Source organism: Phoenix dactylifera, chromosome 3 (genome assembly GCF_051530095.1).
Source record: "Phoenix dactylifera cultivar Ajwa chromosome 3, Ajwa_hap1_PhDact_Kaust_v1.1, whole genome shotgun sequence".
Lineage (NCBI taxonomy): Eukaryota > Viridiplantae > Streptophyta > Magnoliopsida > Arecales > Arecaceae > Phoenix > Phoenix dactylifera.
In genome coordinates, this window is record NC_143192.1 from 2518713 (window position 1) to 2541901 (window position 23189).

Consider the following 23189-nt stretch of genomic DNA (forward strand, 5'->3'; position numbering starts at 1 on the left):
ATCAATTTGTAGGAGGTGTGGATCTTTAAAATACTTGTGGAAAATACCAGATTTAGACCATCCTTTTCTTCCTCTTTTCAGAATTAGGATGGGTGGAAGCTTGGTTGAATACCATAGTGAGGGTGGGAACCCAGGTCTCTTGCATCAACACTTGGGATTTACCAACCCAGCCAGTTGGCACCCTCATAGCACCTCCAATATCAAACCTTTCTAGTTCTCCAACTAACTTTTTTTTTTCTTGAACACATCTTTCTCCTCTAGGAGCTTTTACTCCTGACCTTAATGTTTTTGGTTAACTTCTTGTTTTTGTTGTTGTTGTTGTTGTTCATTTCTCAGTTTAAAATTGCTTCAAGTCTTTTTCTTGAACCTCCTATAATCTCTCTTCCAGTGTTTAACAACAAGGAACCCTTTCTTGTGCTTTATTCTTGTCTCATTTTATTGTTGTTGATATTTTAGCAAATCTTGGTCATACGGATTTCTGGGTTTGATGTGTCCAAGTTTGTTTCCATTCTATCAGCCCTTTTGTATTATTTTTTATGTTTGTTTCCATGGTGCAATTTCATTTTATTTTACTTTCTTGTCACCAACCCTCAGACATTTAAGTTTTTGCCTGTCATTATTCTTACACTCTAGAGTAAGGTCAGCAGTACCAACCTGTACTACCACGTACCAACCTTAACATACTGACTGCTAAAATTTATTTTTCAGTATTGCTTTCACTAAAATCATCTGTAACTAAGTTGATAATGAAGTTTTTATTGATATCTGGCAACCTTTCTTTATCAATATATCAGTTTTTCTACTTTTTATGGACTTTCTGAATTTGTATGTTCTTGTTTTCTTCATGAAGCTTAGTCTATGTATGTCTCGTATTCTCTGTGATATCAATAACTTTTCATTTTCATCCAGCTACTTTGCTGAACTATAAGTTTTTTCTCCTGCCAGATTACTCTTGAATCTTATTTTTTTCTAAAAGTACAGATGTGAGGGAAAACAAGAAGCTCTATATATAAACTTCGAACAATGTTTATAAATTGCCAAACATTCAGCACATATTTGTGGTTAGCTTCTCACTGACTTTCTGAATCTGCAAATGTAATGTGTTTTTCCCCTTTTTTTCCTTTTGTAGGTGGTACATTTTTGAAGAATCAATTCTGTGTGCATGGACTGTTATATTGTATATTGACTTGTTGAGTTCAAAAATCATCAAGGCTTGGTATGGTGTTACTCTCCTTAAGGCTAGATAGTACAGCCCTTTGTTCAAATTGCATTATTTTGTATTTGTGTCATTGTCACCAATTGCTAAAATTACTAAAGATCTTAATAAAAACATCAATGGGAATTATCACAATTTTCTTAACATTCTGAATACTTTAAATTAAACTGTGACGAGCTCATGCAAGTTTGCTTGAAATGGTCTACTCAGGTGGAAGGAGTTTTTTGTGATAGTGCTGTTAGCAGCATTGATCTTTTGCCTTGTCTTTCTACTTCTACTGCTGCTATTCCATAGGTAAGACTTGGACTCGTGACTGTATTGTGTGATGAGAAAAATTGTGGTAGTCTGAATCATGCTTCACTTATGTGCTTCTTAGGGCTATGCTCTCCTACTTTAGCTGAATGCCAAAATGTTTTCCAGCATTCAGGGATTGATATCTCGGCATGTCTGATATATTGTATTGTTGTGATGTATTGTATATCTAGGAAGCTAATAATGCATATTTACTTATTGTGGTACTCTGGATCATGCTTCATTACTGATTGCTTATTTAATTATGATTTTTATGTCTAGGAAGCTAATAAAATTCTTCAATATTGGCATACATGCTCCTTCTGCTGACATGCTAGGTCAATCTAATTTTGTTAGGTATGCCGTGTGACTTCTGCTTTTCATAGAAAACTCCAGCATCTAACTCTTATCAGTCCTATTCTCTGGTACTGTCGAACCGATTATGGAAATGTTTGGTATTGTTATAGCATTGTCATCTGGGTAAAACGTATTTTGCCCCAAGGTACTGCATATTTCACCATCTAATTGATGCTATAATTGGCTTGCCGCTGCCGCTTCTAACTGATGTTGTAATAGGTGCTGCATATTTTACTTTCTCCTCCACCACCTCTTGCCCCTCCACCAGCTGCCTTCCTCTCCTGCCTCGGCGCTCCGTCCTAGGGCTCCTGTCACCCTCCAATTTCCACCCAATCACTAGCGACAAGCCCTTTTGCTTTCAGCCATGGTGTCCTGTGCTTCCCTCTTGTACAACTCAACCTCCTCCCTTCCTATGGATCGTATCAGTGCGGATGCCACCCATGGTCAATACCACCTCGATTTGCCCTCCCTCCCCCACCACTATCCCCCAACACACTCCCAACAAGAGAGGAGCACCTGCAGGTGTTGCTTATAATTCAAGCTGCATTGAAGTTTGAACTGTAGAGAAGCTCCACTTATGTGGCTCCAGCAAGCCCCTAAAATGAAGCTCGATAATCTTTATAACTAAGGTTAGGACAACAATGGCATTCTATTGCTCTACTTAGTTATTAGTTTATTATAAATTTTACGAAGTATAGTATATTTTTGAAATTGTTTTGCATTGTTTACATTAATCATATATTCTTTAAGATGTGTTAAAATGTCCATACATGTGGAAGAAGTATGAGATGTTCTGAACGAAGTGTCTTAGTCAAAGAATTATTGTTGCCTGTCATAAGGTGACTATTTGGGCGCTAAGTCTATTAGCTAAGGTCATTTGGGTTGTTTGACTAGTGCACATCTTTCATATCTTTCTTCTCTTCTTCCACTTGATAAATTTATGAAGATCTCTATTCTCTTCTTATGTATTAATCAAGAACTACTCATGCAATGGTGTTAGAAGTTGTTTCAGTTTTGTTGTTTTGATTCACGGTCATCTAATTGGGACTTGATTTTTCTGCTTCACTTAAGGCTTAAGTTGACTTTCTTTCACCAAATGTTGTCACATTGGAAATGATAATTTTCGAGAAACTAGCATACATGCATGTGCAATGCATGTTAAGTATAATAAAGGTAAAAAGAAAGATATTATTTAACTATATAAATTATTATTTTTATTGTACAACTATAGATGCTAAAAGTTAAAGCTAGTCTTTTGTTATCCAAAGTTATTTAAATTCGCTGGATATTAATGTCTTAGATAATATTTTTTTTATAAAAATATAAGCTTTTTAAGAGGACGAGCTTTGGTGCAATGATAAGTTTGCTTCATTGTGACCTATATGTGACGGGTTTGAACTACAGAAACAGCCTCGCGACATGCAGGGTAAGGCTGCATATATCTGATCCGCCCTAGACACTGAAGTGACAGGAGCTCCGTACTTTGGGATGCCCTTTTTTATGAGAATAGGATTTACTCTTTTTGAAAATATAGAGCATCTCTGGTGTCATGCAGTTTCAAGTTTTTGATTTTTTAACGGCTGGAACATGAAAACCAAGGCGAGAAACTTGTTTAGAAGACTTGTTTTCATTTGTTTTTGTTTTTCAAAAGCCAGACTCAACTTTTTTGGAAAAAGTTAAAGCTAATTTAGATTAGGTTTCCCTTTTTCTGAAAAGAGACTCTGCTTGGGATTTCTCTTTTTTTCACTGACTTAGGGACCATGCGAGACCCTTCTCTCCTAACTCCATCTGAGACTCAGTGGCCCCTTTCTACAACTGATCATCCGGCTGCCGACCAGGCATATTTTCTGTTTTCTTCCTCTTCTGTTCCTCTTCTCTCTGCCGTTCCTTTCTCCCTCATGCAGATCAGTCTAGATGTGGGCGAATGGCCTAGCAGCAGGCCAGATCTGCTGCTCTTCTCCTCCCTCCTCTCTCTCCTCTTCTTCTCCTCTTCTTCTCTTCCTTCTCCTCATCTTCCTTTCCTACCTTAATTCTGCTTGTATTATTGAACATAAAAGACAGCACCGATTACTAATTTCGAAAATAAAAAAAAAACAAGATGGATTTTGAGTTTAAAGTTTTTAAAAAATAGAATATTTCAAGTGCAATTGCTCGTTTTTGGGAAAAGGAAGAAAAGGATATGACTAGGTTTTATCTGAAATGAAACATGAGAAGGCTGTACTTCTTTCTAGGAAAATAGTGGGAGAAGTTTGTATAGAAACATTTCAAAATTTAAAAGGAAAAGAGTTTGTGATTGACAGTCCAAAATTATGGGATTGGATTGTTAAGGTATGGATGCCTCGTGCGTGAGAGAGAGAGAGAGAGATTGAGAATCATTATGAGGTATAAGAGTTGAGAATGTGTTGTTAAGAATTGAGATAAGTGGAATGTGGTTTCCAAAATCACCCATACTACAGTTATTACTAATAAATTTTTTTTATGCAAATTACTAATTTTCTATCAAAGGTGAAATTTGATAGACACAAAGGACCAACACTTCATTTCAATGTTGAAGATTGTTCTCCCTACAATTTGTTATTGTGATAGTTTCTTCCTGCTTAAGAATACTGCCAGTGCCTCATCGAGTATGTATCTTTATCACCGGATATACCACCGTTACATGATGCAACAAATTTTAAAATCTAAATTTTTTTCCATGCTTGGAAGCCATACAAATGATACAGATTTGAAACATCAAAATTATATCTCAATATCTTAACCAAGTAACCAACACAATATCAATACTGTGGCAATTACTGTATTCCTACTCCATGAAAACTGAATATTTATCATCTATAATTAACACCTTTTTTCCAGCATTAGATGCAATTTCTGGAAAGTATTTGGGGATGCAGAGGCCCAAAAATACAAAAACAAACAGCTCACTAGTGAAGAACAAATAATCTTCACTTTTTTAACTACATGATGAAATGCATCTAGCAAGAGGCGTTAACTGGTGAAGTTTTTGTAGTGGATAAATGAGCTTAATAGGGAGTCCTCGTCTTTGAGCTGCACTTTTTTCATAAATTTACACTTGTCAACATTCAGAGCCTAACATATGCATGCTGGTGTGCTTTAATTGATCTTCTTTTTCTTTGCATAGTTACCTAGTGTTGACAAACCAGACTACTTATGAACTGGTGAGAAGGCGACGCATTCTATACCTGAGGTACCAATAATTGTTGTTTCCTGTATGCCCATGAAGTTATTATTAGCTCATCAGTAACAGTACTTATGAGAAAATTTTGATCTGTAGGGGAATTCCTGAAAGGGTTCATCCATTTAGCAGAGGCATTTGTAAGAACTTGTATGTCTTCTGCTGCTCCAGAGATGGCAAATATACCATGGAAGCAGTGCCCGCAATGGAGGAACTGGAAGCCAAAGCAAGACCATATACTGGTATGGACATCATGTCCTGTCGGTGTTGTTGACAAGAGCGGATTGGCTCTTTCTTCTTTTCTTCTGATGCATCATAGCATTAGATTTTCATTCTTTTCAGTATTATTGTTGTGTGAAAAATATATAGATTTCAGCCTGCAGTTCTCTCAATCCTTTTATGAAGTGTTCAATCTTTTTTTTTTTTTGGTCGATGTCTAGAGCATCTGCTTCTTGATCTTTCCCTTATATGTGATGGGTAAGGTATGTCATGGACCACAATTTCATATATTAGAAATCTGAGTTTACAACTAAAATTCTTGTGATTCTTTCTTAGTGAGTTAAATTATATGTTGATCTGTTGAGTACTTTTCTGCATCGTACTTTTATCCATGTTATTGAAACTATACTGGGGTGTGGAAGGGGGTTAGGCGGCTAGGGTATCATGTTTCCAAGTATCAAAATGGGGGTGCCGGTGGATCCATAATAGAAAACTCTGAGGTCTCTCTCTCTGCACCTGCATGCGTGCGCATGCATGACACACACAACATGCACATGCATGCATGCACGCATGGTGCACATAACATGCGGGCACAACAGACGTGACCCCACACGCATGCATATGCAGGCACGCATGCCCACACTAAATACTTGGGAGTAACTAAATTGTTTGAATTTGTCTTTGAAAAAGAAAAAAAGAAAGTTGGAGAATTTTAGTGTAAGGAGCTGTTTTCGGGTGGAGGAAGCGACTCCTCTAAATGGAGGAGATGTTTCATAGATGAAGAGCCATCTCTCAGATCCAAGGGTTGTACAGAGTAGACACAAGTCCTCTCCAACTAGATGGGAGTTGTCTTTCAGAAATTAGAACTTAGCGAATCAGGGAGAAGTCATCTCCACCATTGTAAGAGTTGCTTTTAGGGGACTGGGGTGGAACTACAGATCTCAAGATTCGTCATTGACGCATTAGGAGTCATCTCTGGTTCACAGGAGTCAACTACGCTACTGAGGAGTCATCTCCAGTGTTCGAGAGCTGATTGGCACACTCAAGGAGCCGTGGAAGGAGTCGCAGACTAGAAGTTGCTTCGGCACACCAAGAGCAGTCTCGTCCTTACTTCTAAAGAGTCAACTGACATAAAGTCAAGAGTTATCTCCTTCCAAAAAATGAGCTAACTGCAAACAGTCAGGAGTCGTCTCAAGCTACGAAGGAGTCATCTTGTGTGTTGAGGAGCCGTTCAAGCAAAATATTAGGAGTCGTCTCTTCTAGGTCACCATAAGTCATTTATAGAGGAGTGGGCAAAAAACCTTTAACTTGAAGAGTCGTTTGCACAGATCTTAGGAGTCATCCCCTGCAGTGTAAAATATAAACCTTAAAACTCCTGATCATCGGGAGTCGTCTTCTTTTCGATGAACCGAACAGTGTAATGACTGGAGTTGATAGAGACCTCCAATGGCTACAAACAGCAACACCAGACTCTCCGGTATAAATATGAAGCCTCCTCGACCTTATGAGGAAAGGAACTAACTAAAAAACTTGAAAATGAAAAAAAAAAAAAAATCAGACAAAAAAACAGAGCACAAGATGCTAAGAAGAGGGAAGACCAATAACTGTGGATCTTTGTTCCCCTTCAACTGAGAGACATTTATTGGGCCCTTAATTTGTTGTAGCTAACCTTTAACAGATTTTCTCATTATATAAAGAGTTATACTTTGCTGAGAGTTGCAAGATCCAGGAAGAGATGTGGTGAGAAAAGGTTTGGCTAATGCTCGTGAAGTTAGCTTTGCATGGTTGAAAGTTTGGGGGGGAGGAAACTCTTGTGTAAAGGTTGGGCCAACATTTAGTAAGTTGGCTGACTGTGTAATCTATGAATTATATAGTGAAATTTCCAAGAGGATTCATGGGGAATGGATGTAGGAGGTGCATTTCTATGAACACTGCAAAATTTCTATATGTTTTTTTTGTGCGCTCTTCTTTCTACTTTTCTCTACTGTTCCATTGCTTTATTATCTCCGCATTATCTTTTATTGCATTGCTCTCTTCTTCACGGCACATCACCTTCATAGAACACAACAATAATCTCATTACAGCTAGATTTATTTTTTTTAAAAGAAACCCAATTCACTCTCTCTTGGGTTGCTATCTTGGGCAACACAATGAAATCCTCAATTAAAAGAATAGTGAAAACGAAGAACAAAGCAACAACTAGAGATCCTACTGGTCTTCCAAATAAAGTAGTGACCAAGAAATCCATGAACTTCCATCATAATAACCTCCATATCGGAATCAATAAAAAATTTATCAAGAACCAAAAAAAGAAGAGAGGAAAGAGATTGGTAGGCTGGAGAGATGAGGGAGTTGAGGCAGACTAGAGAGATAAGGGAGTCGGGGCAAGCCAGAGAGACACTAGAGTCGAAGAAGTCGGGAGAATCAGTAAGATGGGGGTTAGAGATTATAGAGCATATTTTCATCATCCACGGATGGAAAATTAAAAATTTATCTACCTATAGACCGGATGTTACAAAATCAATCCACCAGGGGGCTTATGACTAAGGCATGGTCCATGGAGGGACCAGCCATAAACTTCCTCAATTTAAATTGATTAGTGGGGAGTTGGCTTGGTTAACCCTCTATTCTTTCCTTATTCTGCCAAATGGTCTTTTGACCAGCCGAATAGCCCAATTCGCTTTTTATAAGTTGTGTGGGGATTCTTTCTCATTTGGCTGTTTGGGACAAATCCCATTGGATACGGTGGGATCAGCTGGGGAAGGAGAGCCCGAGAAGAAGAGACCAACACCCAAGAGAGCTAGTGGGGATTGAGGTTTATTGTGGGGTCATTTTTGTGAACCATTTTAGTTACTTTGAGCATATTTCAATAGAGTTCAGGAGCAAGATTTACGAGTATCATAACTTTCACACATAATTCCTATTTTTTGTATATTTTATTTTGAAACTAAATAGAACTGTAGGACCATCAAAACTTTCGAAGATCATAACTTGCACACATAATACCTATTTTTTTTGTATGTTTTATTTTGAAATTAAATAGTTTTTCGGTATCTATGATAGGGCGACTTGCCAATAGGTTGCAGGACCATCGATGGCCCCATTTCGAGGCTATTCGGGCCTTTGAAATGCACAGTCTATTTATGTTCAAGATTCGAAGGGAAACCCACCATATTTTTCAAAAAAACATACTATTTATTCATTGAATTTGGTACTTAATGGCTAAATTTTCCCTTCTATTGTATTAGGTATGTAGGTGGGTTCGGCTTTTTCAGGTTTATGGGTGATTAAGGCTGCCTAAGGTACTGGAGCTGGAGCAGCTGATGGCATTAAAAACTATTATGTCTTGCTTTATCAAGCAAGACATCTTCAATTGTTGATCAGTTTCCCATCTTGTAAAAACATAAAAGAGAAAAAAGTCAAGCAAGTTTCTTGATCCATCCATGCACTTCTTAGTGATCTCCATCATGCTAAACATGAGAGACATCATGAATGGGAGAGCTTCCAGATATGTTGATCATTTGCCAGATGCATCCCAGATAACATTGTTATGTTGAGGGGGTCCACAGCAACTACAAATTATAGGACATATCAAGTAATATTACTGCATCCATGCATGTCTTGTAAGGACTTCAAGCTTTTATCTACTTTGCTCTCTCAGAAAGAGATATGCTGAATGAAGTAATGCTTGACCATATTTATGCTGTGAGATCCTCTATTTTGCTTTGAAATAGGTATTGCTTCTCCTTGTGGGTTGGCATCTCATTTTTTCTCCAGGAAATCATGCTAAAACCTTCATTCATGCCTAACGCCAAAGGATCACATTGAATGAGCTTGCACATTGTTTCATTTTTTTTATTAAAGAAATCATGTTTGAACCCTTCAATCATCAGTTCAGTTGTTACTGCATCTCAGAGGAGGATAAATAAAAGTTTTGCAGCAGCCATGATTTGCATAAACTGATGGCTACTACCACAGATTACTGAAAGAAAAACTGTGATGAACTAGAACATAAGCATGTTGCTTAAACATGATTCTATTGAAATGTTGGCATTAACGGAAGCCATTTGCTCCTAATTATATTTCGGAACTGAAATAAATCCTCGCTAAGTTGAAATCTTGTATTTATATACAACTCTAATCTTAGTTTGGTGTCTGCTGAGGCAGCAGGGTTTATCCTTTATAGATTTTAGTTGCAGAGTCTCTCCCCCTTTAAATGTACCAAAAAAAAAAAAAAATCCAACTCTAATTCGAATGTTGTGCAATCCAAAATTAGTTTCAAAAGCCATATACTACTACTGAAATATGTTAGGTATTAAGCAAGAATACCTTTTTTCTAGCTTCGGCCATTGGTCTGCTAATAAAGGAGAGAAAAACAATAATAGGAGCGGATCGAAAGGCAGCATGGGCGCAGGACCATGTAAAATATACGGAGTTTCATGCAGTTTGAACACCTTTTGATTCCTGGCAGCCTCGACTCTAGATTGCTGGTGGCTGGTGGTAGCTGCATCTTTAATGTCTTTTGTTTTCAGTGCGAAGTTGAGAATAACTTGGGAGGGTAGTAGCTATTGCCAGGCTTATTCTAGGGGCGGATCACATTCAATTTGAAGACGACTCTGCCACAGTAATTCAGTAAATCTAAAATCACTGTAAGATGCCATATGGGCAACCCTTGCTCATGATATCTTCAAGCTGACCAATGATTGTACTGCATTCCAAGCTTTTCATGTTCACAGGAGACGAACACAGCTGCAGATTAGATTTTTTTTTTTTTTAATTACACAACATTCAGGTGGTATCCTATGGTGCAGCTACGAGATGATACCATTTTTTCTTGTTTGACTTTATATAGATGTATTCATGCTCAGGGTGTATGATTTTTAAGACTTATTAAAAAAAAACATCTCCTTAGGGATCTTCGTTTCAAAAATTACCAATAGAATAATAATATGCTTCTTTTCCCGATACATTGACGGTGACATGGCTTTTTGTCCATAACCAAACCACTGCATGCTTTGAAAACGAGGAAATGTGAAAGAATCCATCCCCCCTCTACCATCCTACAGCAAAGTGTTTGGAAAGCTATCCAATATTCAACTTCTAGTCTACTATTATATACTACCAACTCTGGGGAGTGCAGGGAAACTCTGCTCTTGCCAAAGAATCCAAAGTTCAAGGTGCTCAGATCAAATCTTTTCCAATAGTATGCTGAGATCATCTCTGCAGTGGGAATGATATATATATATATATATATATATATATATATATATATATATATATATATATATATATATATATATATATATATATATATTTATATATTTCAGGAAGCTAACATAAATTCCATACAAGCCATAAATTGAAGCATCATCAGGTTGACAGACTTCAAAATTTCTTTTCAATGCTCCATCATTCATTGTCATCTTCTTTTCCTCTTTTTTTTTTTTTTTTTTTTTGGCTAATAAAAAAGGGGTAGGGGGAGGAAGGGACAAGCCCACCCCCGCGTAGCAGCCCCACTAGACCCCTGCCCCGCCAGGAGAATGTTCGATGCGGGCAGAAATGGCCTTGGGCACCCCGACCGGTTTTACTCATACCCTCCCCACCCGTAGACCCGGCTCAGCTACTCTTCTGAGCTCTGGCTCGAGTTCTACGTGTGAGTACGTCACACCCAGCACCACCCCGGCTACCAGCGGTTCAAGAGCGGTCCTACACCACAAGTACAAGCAGTGGCCAAAGTAGTGAGCTCCGGTCCACAATTTAATCGTCGCCGCAGCGATTCGAACTTGGAACCTTGTGGTTAGAATTGCTGCCCAGTACCACTAGGCTATCACCTTGGTGGCTCATTGTCATCTTTCTGGTACAAGGCATTTCACCACATTAGGGCCATACATGGTTGGAGGATTAGATGATGACTAATGCCAGCACCAATGGCATTAGGCACTTGATCACTATTAAGCTGAAAATTCATGGAGAAAAATAATGAACAGGATGATGCATAGAAATAACAAAGGGACAAATAATTAGCCTTAGTAATTTCTTTAGAATCTCTCAAACCATGGGATAAAAACACTAACCCCTTCCTAGCTCCTGCCATGCTACTGCTCGCAAAAGATCCATGGCAGGCTGGGTTACAAAGTCCAGCAGCACTCGCTTTCTTCTGAGAAAATTCATCTCCCCTCCCAACGTAATGGCCACATCTCCCAAAGATTCTCAGCAGAGGCAGCACCTCACGCAACCCCTTACCAAAAAAAAAAAAAAAGGGACATATAGGATATCTTGTCCTTTTCCTTCCTATGCTTCATAGGAAAATCCCTTACCACGCTTTTCACCTTATCCTCTTCATCTCTCCTTGGCTCCTTATAAGCCCCCATTCCCCTTCCCATCATATCCAAGCTCCCAAGTACCTACATGCAGTGAGCCTAGGGAAAAGGAAGAAAAGTTCCATGAGCTCCAATAGGCTAGGTGAGATAATTATGAGGAAATGGCAAAGGTTGGCAGCCAAGGGAGGGAAGAAGAGGAGCAAGGGGCACTTTGTAGTTTATGCCAAGGGGGGGAAGAGGTATGTTGTCCCTCTGAAGTATCTGGACCACCCCATTTTTCGAGTGCTGCTGGAGATGGCAGAGGAGGAGTTTGGAACTAGAAGCCATGGGCCTCTAATGGTGCCATGCGAAGAGGAGCTAATGGAGCACATTGTCTTTCTGCTGGAGACCAACCCTGCTGAGGATGTGGAGAAGGCTTTGGTTTCCATCACCTCCTTCAGAGGAGCTTCCTTTTCTTCTCTTTTTCCTCTTTGCCATTCCCAGTCTCCCAGAACCATAGGCATAATATAGTCTTGTAAAATTACTTACTTCAGCTGTAGCTTTGGCTGGTGAAGTGTTTTGAGCCTTCCTCCATGGGAATCTTCTACTGCTAGTGGAATCATATGTAAATACCAAACTGTTCTGTCCATATAGTTGGATGCTTCGCCAGTGTAGATATATGTCCTCTTCATCAGTTAATAGAGGTTTTCATTGGAGACAGATTGCAATTTACACCACTTTGTTTCCAAACATATTAACATACTTTCATGTTGAGGTTTTAATGTTTTTGAGAGTGATTGCAGAGTGTTTTCATTCCGAGTACAAGAAATTTTCTTAATGAAGCTGCATTTGTTAGATAGATCTTGTGGATCATAAATTTGTCTGCATGGAAAGATTTATGAAACAAATCCCCTACAGGAAACGATTCTTTTCCTTCTTAATGGCAGTGCATCAATAAAAAGAATGAGAAACCACACAAGACAATTAATTACTCATCTACAGACTATCATGATCAACTATCACAACCATGAATCATTCCAAGCATAGTTCCAACTATCTAACATGACAATAAGTCAATAACAAAGATTGTATCCCAATCTTTCTGTCAAAAAAAGACTAACAGGGATTGTCTATGTATAGCTTTTTGGCGTGACAAAAATGCGAATTTCAATATCCTCTGTTGGATCTTGCTCAAGTTATTGGTTAAGAAGATAATTAGCATAATGTCAGGTCTTGGTTTGCTGCATCAATGGCTTGGATCCCATCTAAATCAAATGTCTATGAAATTAATTCAGTTGTCATCTTGACCTATGTAGTCTCTTTAATTGTTTATTTCTTTATGAGCTTGGTCTGGGCCACGAGGGGGAGTGTTAGCTCTGATTTATATTGGTGACTCATTTCCAACTAGCCTAAGCTTCCGAGATTAAGCAGTAAGCTAATGAAAAATTGTCCACGTGTCAGTTCTCTATCCGTGCCTTCAAAAAAACTTTGTTATGCAAGGCATGGCCATTCTAGCTTGGTACTTTTGCTCCTTTCTGGAATCTCATGGTTTTCACACTTTGAGTATTGTTGTGATGCTTCGATATTATTAATATACAGTCTAGAAATTTATATAGGGCTAAGAAATCTAAATAATATCTTTCGGCATATCTTTTTAAGTGCGATTCTGGTTGTTACAAATGGTATTAGAGTGAATACGATTTATGACTATATGGATTAGGGAACACTACAATATGGGCATATATAAGTTGACTACCACTTAATTGTGGTGCTTGTAATTGGATTTATGATGCTTGTTATTGGACTTGAAGGAATCTCGACTTTTAATTTGGCAAAGACACCAGAATTTAAATTGGGGGAGAATATGAGGACTTGTGCGAGTGCGTATTTAGTTCCATATCAGCTATGCGTTGGACAAATTATGGATACTTATACAAGGCTAAAAAACTCTAATAATATCTTCTAGCTAGCAAATGCCTATGAAGTCTAATCTCTTTATTTGAGTTGGAATTTTTTTTAGTTAGAAAAGAATGAAGACTTCTCTCTTTTTATCCTAGCTAATTTCAGATTAAATTGATTGAATTACTCTCCTAATTAAACAGGATATAAATTATAAAAATAATAAAATATTTTCAAAGTTTTTAGATTTTGGTAGAAGCTATATCTTGACTCTTATATCAATTTCATTTGCAATCACATCATTAAATTCTTTTCGGATTAGAAGTTATGGCTCTCTAAAGTTTTGGTACTCGATTGAGTCCTAGATATGATAGATTTTGCTTTCAAATTTTATTTAGACCTACTTGAAGCAGCAAGATTGGTCTATGACCAATTAGATTATCCTTCTATATTAAAGCTCCCCCTATTTGGAAAATCTAGCTCCTACTAACTTAAAATTGGTGTCATAGAAAATTCTGCTTCTCTGTTTTACAGCTAAGTCTCTTAGCTTTGTGGTTAGAATTTATTCTCCATTATGAAGTATCCACCTCTTTCTGCATCATTGGAATAAACTTCTCTTCGTCTTCAGATGTTGGAGATAATTTTGTAACAAGAGTTATAGCTATTGAAGCAAAACGAATCAGTTAGGATATGACCTCGAAAAGGTCGACAATCTTCTTTTTCAATTGTATGAGACATCCCTTCGTCTCATTATCTTGAGATAAAAGTAGTAGCTACGTTCATTTTTGTTCTTTGATGAAGGACAAGTATTGATAACTTTTCTCTCATCTACTTTGTATTGCTAATATATCTAGATTATAAACTAAGGCCTCCATTGATATAAAGAATCAGCTCTAATATCAATTTGATCCAATTGAAGACCAAGAATTTTCTTCAATCCTCTCAACTTGAATATCTCAAATAAAAAAATAAATAATAGAATTTTTAAAAAGTGGAGCGCTAAGCCCTTTGCTTTTTAATTTTTTTATGATCATAGGTCATGGATGGAAAATAGAGTCTATATATGCTTTCCCTTTTCACTCTCTCTGTTAGGATTTTAGTGGATGGAAAGTAGGGTCTATACTCTTTTGTTACACTCTTTCTATTCTCTGTATTCAAAGCTAAAACATTTGCCCTTTATGTAGACTATGGAGATCCTCCTTATTTGAGCCGAATTCTTTTTTTACCTAAAAAAGGAAAAGTTCTCTATTATGCTATAGAGTTCCAATCTCTTTATTTATACTGGATTCCACTTCGAATTAGAAGAACATAAAAACTTTTCCTTTTTATGCTAATGAGTCCAGCCAAAATTTTCTCTCTGAATTATAGAGGATCAAAATTACAAAATAATAAAAATATTTTAAAAAATTTTAAATTTAGAAATAGGTTTGATCTTGACTCCTACATCAACTTTATCTTCAGTCACATTGCTAAATTCTTCATAGATTAGAAGTTATTGCTTTTTGAAATTTTACTACTCAACCGAGCTCTAGATATGGTGGAGTTGCCTCCGAAGTTTGTTTAAGCATACTCGAAGTGGCCATATTTGTTCACAACCGGTCAGATGATCCTCCTAGCTCATCATTGATGCTTCCATGATTCTAAAATCCCATTGTACTTTCATTGTTGGTTAATCAGGATTGTTCAATCACCAAAGCTAATCTAAGCAAAACAAATTTTATTTTAGGTTTCCAGGTAGGGGGCCGGTACCGGATGGCATACACAGTGAGGTGGCATGGCAGCCACTTGTCCAAGACACAGGTGATGGAGTTCATGGCAAAGCAGGTGCGTTCATGACTTAAGAAAAGTTCTGATACTAGCTAAGCTGACTTTGGTGTCTTGATTCTTACCAATTGTGAAAATTTTCAGGTTGCCCCATACAAGAGGATTCGAAAGGAGTTTGTGTCAGCCATTTCTAAGAACCCATCAGGGAAGATATTAGGATCTCAACAAGCTTGCCACTTCTAAGCTTTGATGGCTATTTTTTCTCTTTCTTTCAGAGAAGATAGATATTTTTTTCTTTCAGAAGTAATCATGGTTTTATATCTGAGGCTTAGAGTATATTGTTTGGTGGGAGAAAAAGAGGAAAAGAGTCCAAGATAAGGGCCTGCAACAGTGGGTGTCGGTCGTCAGTGGCGGATTAGTTGAAGGCCTTGGTGTTTCTGCGCGTTGGTATATGAGGCCACTTTGTACCAACTAGAGAAGAGTTACTTTGCCGTACGTCTCTTTTCCTTAAAACCTCCGACTAAACTTGAGTTTTTTCTCTATTTTTTTCATTGACTATATTTTTCTCATCCTCTTCTTTTCCACGAACCAAATGAGTCCTAAGGACAACATGATAATGTGATTGTGTGAGGACCCGTGCGGACATGTATTTAGTCTCACATCGGTTATTTGCTGGGTAGATCTTGGATACTTATACAGGATCAAGGAATCCAAATAATACCTTCCGGCTAGCCATTTTAGGTGAAGTACTGGATTGTTACAAATGGTATTAGAGCATACCCGGCCCATAACCTATGTAGACTAGGGGACACTGCAGCACGGATCTATTGGGGCTGACCACGGGCCGATCGTGGTGCTTGTGATTAGATTTGAATGGATTTGAACCCTTAGCCTGACGAGAACGTCAGGACTTGAACGGGAGGAGTATGTGAGGATCCGTGTGGGCGTGTGTTTAGTCTCACATCGATTATTCGCTGGGTAGATCTTGGGTACTTATACAGGATCAAGAAATCCAAATAATACCTTCCGGCTAGCCATTTTGGGTGAGGTCCTAGATTGTTACAGATTAGCTCATTCTATAGGAATTAGTTATATGATACTAATCTTGCTTTTTGAGAGTTATTCATAAGCATTTGCCTTGACTTTGTGTTTGTTATTAAGAGATAAATATGAGTTGGGAATCCTCGTAAGTTTGCAATTGAACTAGAAAGATACAATTTCCATTCATAGGGGCAAGCCAAAAATCGATCAAACCGCAAATTGAATCAGCCTGTTCAGCATGTTCAGTTTAATTTTTTAAAATTTAATTTGGTGTCGGTGAGAAAGGTTTGAACAAAACAAATTCATCTCGATTTCAGTTTGAATTCTCAGAAAATTAAACCCAACCCAACCTAACCTATACATATAATATCATTTTCTTATATTTTTATATATAAAATAAATTTTTTATGTTTAGATTTAATCCAATTTATTTAACCCAATCCATTGAATATCAATTTGATAAACTCCACCAAACCGAACCAAATTTTTCGAATCGATTTCAAATGGCATTTGTAGAAGGCCCATTCAGTTTTCGTTTCAATTTTAGGAAACCGAGTTAAATTGATTTAGTTCTAGGTTTACCTCCAAACCAATTTGATACCCATTAGTATCTACCAGAGTATGACACATGAAATACATTCGACGCGAAAAACTTAAGCAGCCCAATGTATGTGGGAAAAATAGAAAGCGATTACATTGGTGAGTTCTAAGTTGAGTTCTTTTAGAAAAGTATTCTAGATATCTTTAAGATCCGTTCATGTTGAGAATGGATTCCAGATGTTCGCATTGGTAAAGGATGCTAGATATTACGGCGACATGGTTAGAAAAAGTGCGACAAGTTGTGGGGTCTAACATTTTGAGCATCTCATACGCATGCATTAATTCTAGAGTTCGCATTATATAGCAGACTAGTAGAAAAGCTATTGCATAACTTAATCTCTCAGTTCAAATTTTTGCAGCTCTTAAAATGAAAAAGATACATTTGGAAAATAGAAAAAAAAAAAAAAACAAAACCTTTTAACCTCCTCAAACTTCATCATTTTTGACATGGATCCCTTTATCTTTAAAATTTGCAATCAAATCTCTAGCTTAGATATTTGATGCAATGCAAGAAAGTCATCCATTGGCCTCTAAATGATGTTAACGTAGGGCTTCCAAAGACTAAAATGACCTGTAATGTGAACAAAAGTTTTAAAAGAATCTAATGAGGAGGTGGATGATTGATGGTCCGAGGTGCAGCCGCAAAGCATGAAGAATGGCATTGTGACAGGCGGAGAGTTGGCAGGACTTCACCACCTTTTCCGCCTTCATGAAATGATATCAAAGTATTTTAGTCTTATAGAATTATTAGATCATTACATGATGTTCTCATGACAAATTCTTTTTTGATTCTGCTAATAAGGTGGACGGCAGGGTCACATTGGTTCGCTCAAGAGATTTTCAAGGATTTGATTGCAAAATTCTTTTTATATTCTTTTTTCATTTTCTTTGATGTTCTTATTTAGAAAGTACGTGGCCAAGTCCATCTTACGATCTTTTATGGTCCACATAGTTGGGATTGTATCTTCAAATTCCATAGAATATTAATACTTGTTTTTGTTGACCATCTTTAATGTAGCATTTGGTAGCCCAAATGGGATCACCAAGATGATCTTAAATAATTGATAATCCTTATTTTGAAATAATCTGATTCCTGATGATTTAAGATTATCACATTTTATATATTATGCTCCGATGATTAAAGATTTTCAGAAATCTATGGATAACTTGCTTAATTTTATGAAAATCCAAAGTCGCTGATTACATAATACCAAAACTACCTTTAATATTATTCCATAAAAATATATTCATTAATCATATATATTATAGTAAAATATTATTATATTTATTAGTATACTAACTATTAATATGTTCCATAAAAATATATTTATTAGTTTTATAAAATATTAATCCTATAAATATATATTAATTGTTATTATATAAGTAATATTTTTATTTATACTTATAATATATTATTTTTAATAATAATATTTATTTTGATTAAAAAATAAGGCAAATAGAAGTAATATATTAAATAATTTTATTATATAAATATAAAGTAAAATAGTGTATTTCTAGTATAATTTAAAATTATCATTGAATAATTATATAACAATTATATGGCTAATAATATATTATAGTATAATATATCATAAATACATATAATATCAATATCATATATATAGATAATATATTAACGGTATAGTGATATATCCATATTTCCTACTAGACTTGTGGCATTTTTGTATTCAAATTTTAGCCTAAGATTACTGTCCTAGGGTAATTTTGGACATCCGACCTCAAGGACAGATATCCCATCATTGCTCAAGCAGTGATTTGAGGAGTGAGTGTGAGTTGGGATCACAGCTATGTAGGACCACCATGGTGCAATCAAATATGATAATCTCATAACCTCTATGTATATCACTTTTTATCTCGGGATGATCTTCTCGTACCAAACACCCCTTAAGTGTGGTCTCGGCTTAAGGATGATAACTAAATACAAAATGGGCTAAATTTGGGCCTAACATACTTAATGGAGGTTTTGGCAAGGAGAACCAGGCCTCTCTATGGGGTGCAAAGTTTTCCTTTGATCTACTACCATGTTACTTTTTTTCTTTTGTTGTTCTTTTGTTTAATAACTAAACTGTATGGAAGCACAACCAAAATTGGGTGAAGGCAAGATTCAAACTTAAGGTGTGAATAGGTCAAATTGTGTTGGGTTTACATGCAAGTCGAACTCAGTTCGAGTCAAAAACTCTTGACCCATATCCAACCCATCTGAATCCAAATCAACTCATCACCAACCCATCTAAACTTATAAAACAAAATGTGGTGTTCAAAAATCACAAACAACAAAATCAAAATTATCTTTAAACATATCATTTTAATCATAATAAACATAAAATTTAGAATATATGACACTTATGAACTAATTAATGATAAAACTAGATAAACTGCAATCTCATATTCTAAAATCTCAAGGCCCACTCTATATATCCGTCATTCTTGTGACCATTTTATTAAAAAATGAACCATACCTTATGAGAATAATTAGAAGGCTGTCAATTATATGAAGTCTGAGGGTTGCTAGTTTTTAACCGGATCATCCTAGATAAACCACCAGGTTGGGAGGCTAAACTTAGATCAATCCATTTATAATTAAGTCAATTTTGGGTCAGCCTAGAGCCAACTTGATTACAAAAAAGCTCCATCCAAGTTCATTTATTTCGAGTGGGCTCATCCAGGCTGGCAACTTTTTGTCATTTCTAAATTAAATCCTCATCAAGTACAAAATCTAGTGACTTTGCCAACCGTCCCAATTGGCACCTTAAATTGGGAGTGGTACCACAGTGAAAGCGTATATGTAAGTGATATATAATTTGAATGTCTGCATCAGGTTCATATTTTATAATGTGTGTTTTATAATATAAATTTTTATTTTTATTTTTTAAAAAAATTATAATTTCCAACGTTTTTAAGCGTTGGTAAAAAACGCCGTAGCACAGGCCCAGCACGCCTATGCCGACGCTTTAAAGCGTCCCTGAAAGTTAGGGTTATACCAACGTTTTAGTTTAACGTCGGCAAAAACGAGGATTTACCGACGCTTTAAAGTGTGGGCATATGCGAAAACCCGCGTGAGGAATTTATCCATTAGGTATTCGCCGAAAATAAGAATTTGCCGACGCTTTCGCATAGCGTCAGCAAAAAGTTTTGCCACTCCGGTATCGCCGACGTTTCAGCGACGCTTTGAGTAGTATCAAAGGAGCTTTAGCCAACTCTTATAAATATCGCTAAAGGTTGTAAAAAGCGCCAGGATAGATTAGTTTTCCTGTAATGTAATGATGCTAGGTCATGATAATGATAGTGAATTCCATTTCCTCTTAAGCCAACAGGAACTACATGTTTAACAAGTGACAATGTATTTTTTTTTCTAAAATTGCTTTGATCCCATAAACTATGCCAATGAGCAAATGCAGATCCTCACCCTTAATTTTTATTGTGATAATTACTAAATTGAGCAATCAATATTTTGGTGGTGTTATCCCATCAATGCAGGTAGCCACCATTGGAAGTAGAAAAAACATTTCATCGAATTTCTTTTAAATAAAGCTATATATAGAGAAATATAATAATAATTCATTGTTGGCACCTAAGTTTTTTTATTGATAAATCTATCATTAAAAATTTTTCCTACACATTATGACAAATCCACTATTTTGTATTTAAGATTGCCTACTTTTTATCTAATTAACTAGGCCTTAATGCTTTACTCTAATTAGGGCCTTAACACATAATTATGTTTAATGCTCAAACTCTATCTAGAGCCATCTCAAAATCTCTCTTCATGTGTTTTATGTAATAATATTCCATGGAAGACATGATTAGCGCATATTTTTCACATTGGTGCGCCGCTATAGCTATGTGGGAGCATACCACATAGATTGATGGAAAACTAAACCAAATCGGTACATTAGACATGCTTAACAAGCCCATCATGCACACCATTATTGTCCTATTTTGTCACCATTAGGGCTAACCTATAAACACAGTCTCAAGCTAGCCAAGTCACTCTATTTTACAACAATATAGATAAGCAATTAGAGGAGGAGCTTGGACTAGACCAAAAATAGGTAGAGGGCAACGAAATTGGAAGTTCGATGTTGATCTAGTTGCAAAATCACTGAGACCATTTTACAAAATCATCCAATCCTCGTTCATTCTCCTAATTAATCTTCCACCTTCCCCAAATTCGATTTGAGTATCTTGGATCTGCATCTGAAATGGCTTAATATCAGTTCGCCAAAAGCTGATATATACAAAGCAAGTTCTCAAAGCATATCTTCCTAATCAGAGCTTGATTTCGGTATATGTTTTGAGACAAGCAACATAATGCTATGGGACAGGGCTGGCCTAATTTTTAACCCAAAGAAGGCCAACCGCAGAAAAAGCCTCAAAGACAAAATAGAAAGGAAAAAGGCCTCCCTATGAGTTCGCCTTAGGCCAGTCTATTGCAGAGAAGGCCTCAAAGTTCAAACAGCCTTAGGCTCCCAAATATATTGGACCGCTTCTGCTATGGGATCTAACCATCGTCACAAATTAAAAAAGACAAGAAAAAAAGCTACATGCCAAATGATATAAGGGATTTTTACACCCTGAAGGGTTGAAGCAAGGAGGAATCAAATCATTCACATGTAACACAAGGCAACAAAGTTTTTTGGTTGTTCATTTTTAATAATTCTTCTACGAGTGTACGAGTGTCGGCTTGATTTTTTTCTTTTAATTTTTCATAGATGAGAGCTGCAAATAATGACCAATGCATACAAACATACATAACTCATTAGCCTCCCAAATTCTTGTGAAGCAACAATCTTTTCAAATTGTGCTGTAAAATGTTTGAGCTCTCCTCTTTTCTTTTCTTTTTGTTATATAGTTTCTTTTAACTTCCATTAAAACTTCTCTCCCATGCGTACATGCAACGCCTGTGCCCCTATGGTGGGTGCCATGTTACCCGGAGCGATGCCAGTTCACGCTGCGGCGCCCACGGCCGCAAATCCCGCAGCCCGGAAGGATAACGCCAGCCTGAGTTTACGCGACGCCAATGCCTCCAATTGCGTGAAAATCACCTCAATATTTCTTTATCTCTTCACCCAGCATCCATGCATCTATTTTAATTACTCTTGCTTGCCGCCCCTCCATCAACCCAAGGCAAACATTTCTTCTTATCTTCATCCATGGCATCTCTAACCCTCTATTTGGTGTAAAAAATAAATTGGAGTTAGCAAGAATGATAGGTGAGAAGGATAGGTGATATTTGTATGACATTTTTACTGAACTCTCCTTTGATAAAAAAAAGTATTAGTATTATTATTTTATAATGCTTACTCTTAGTATCATATGATTTGTATAATCTATAATTTAAAAAATTATATAAATATTTAATTTAATGAATATTTTATAAAGAATTATATATGAATTAATTTACTTATATATATTAATCATATAAACAATTAATTGATTTATAATTTAATTTAAATAGTTAATTAATTTTATATAAATAGCTAACCAAAAATTAGGGAACATAAATAGAGAAATAGGAAACAATTCTGGTTGTTTGCTTATAGTTATGGAAATTATTTGCTAAAATTAAAATAATTAGTAATAATATATATATATATAAATAACATAAATGAAAAAACAAAGAAAGATTAGAATTTTTTCAAAAAATTAATGAGAAAATTAATATGGAAATTTATTTTTATATGCTTCATTTATTTTTTGTCCTTCGATTCTGGAAGGATATAAATTGGTTGGAAGGAGGTAAATTGGTGGATCAGGATGAATGACCAATCTTTTCTATTCATTAATTTTTGCTAAGATTTTTTTGAATCAAACAGTGGATCAGAATCACCCATCCTTTCAGTCCCATTCATCTTTCCCCTGGCGCCGGTAACCAAACAGAAGCCTCCAAACTCAGCAAACCCTCCTTGACCTGAGCCCCAGCATCCAGGTTCATCCCTCGCAAGCCATCGCCCAGCCAAAATTCCCGCAGGACCATCCAACTTCCCCATGTTCCGGGTCCCACCCTAAAGTTAAAGTTGACGCGATTTGTCTCGGGGAACCCTTTTTTTTTCTCTCACAGCTCTCCATCAGAGCTAACAAACGGAGGAGGCTTCATCCCATTCTTCCACTAAAATCCATGGCTGTCCTTCCTCTCTTTGCTCACTGTTGGGCTCGTGTTGGAGTTGGTGAGAGGTTGCTATTTCATTTTGTAGCTCCTCAGCATCTTGCCTTGGTGTAACCATGTGTCCTTTTCCCCCAGTTTTTGCCCCGTTTCTATATACCATGCTTTATTATATGAAGGACC

The 23189-nt window shown here is 36.6% G+C and overlaps 1 protein-coding gene and 1 long non-coding RNA gene across 6 annotated transcripts in view; both read left to right on the forward strand.

Moving 5' to 3' along the window:
- Positions 1-15570, forward strand: part of LOC103708704 (DHHC-type zinc finger family protein) — a 32953-nt gene extending 17383 nt beyond the window's left edge. Inside the window, exons 8-13 of one of the 5 annotated variants that reach the window (XM_088717424.2) lie at positions 1130-1216; positions 1427-1510; positions 5007-5072; positions 5160-5302; positions 15204-15301; positions 15386-15516. In XM_088717424.2, coding sequence (XP_088573550.2) covers positions 1130-1216; positions 1427-1510; positions 5007-5072; positions 5160-5302; positions 15204-15301; positions 15386-15484 — 577 coding nt within the window. In that variant the 3' untranslated portion in view covers positions 15485-15516. Of the gene's footprint in view, positions 1-1129; positions 1217-1426; positions 1511-5006; positions 5073-5159; positions 5596-6265; positions 8582-15203; positions 15302-15385 lie in introns of those variants that run through there. The other 4 variants (XM_088717425.2, XM_088717426.2, XM_026805270.4 and 1 more) reach the window with 4 other exon arrangements.
- On the forward strand, positions 1517-4695 carry LOC149767857 (uncharacterized). The gene is made up of 2 exons (XR_016399731.1): positions 1517-2009; positions 2084-4695. It is a non-coding gene; the product is annotated as an uncharacterized LOC149767857 (long non-coding RNA).
- Positions 15571-23189: the final 7619 nt, after the last annotated feature.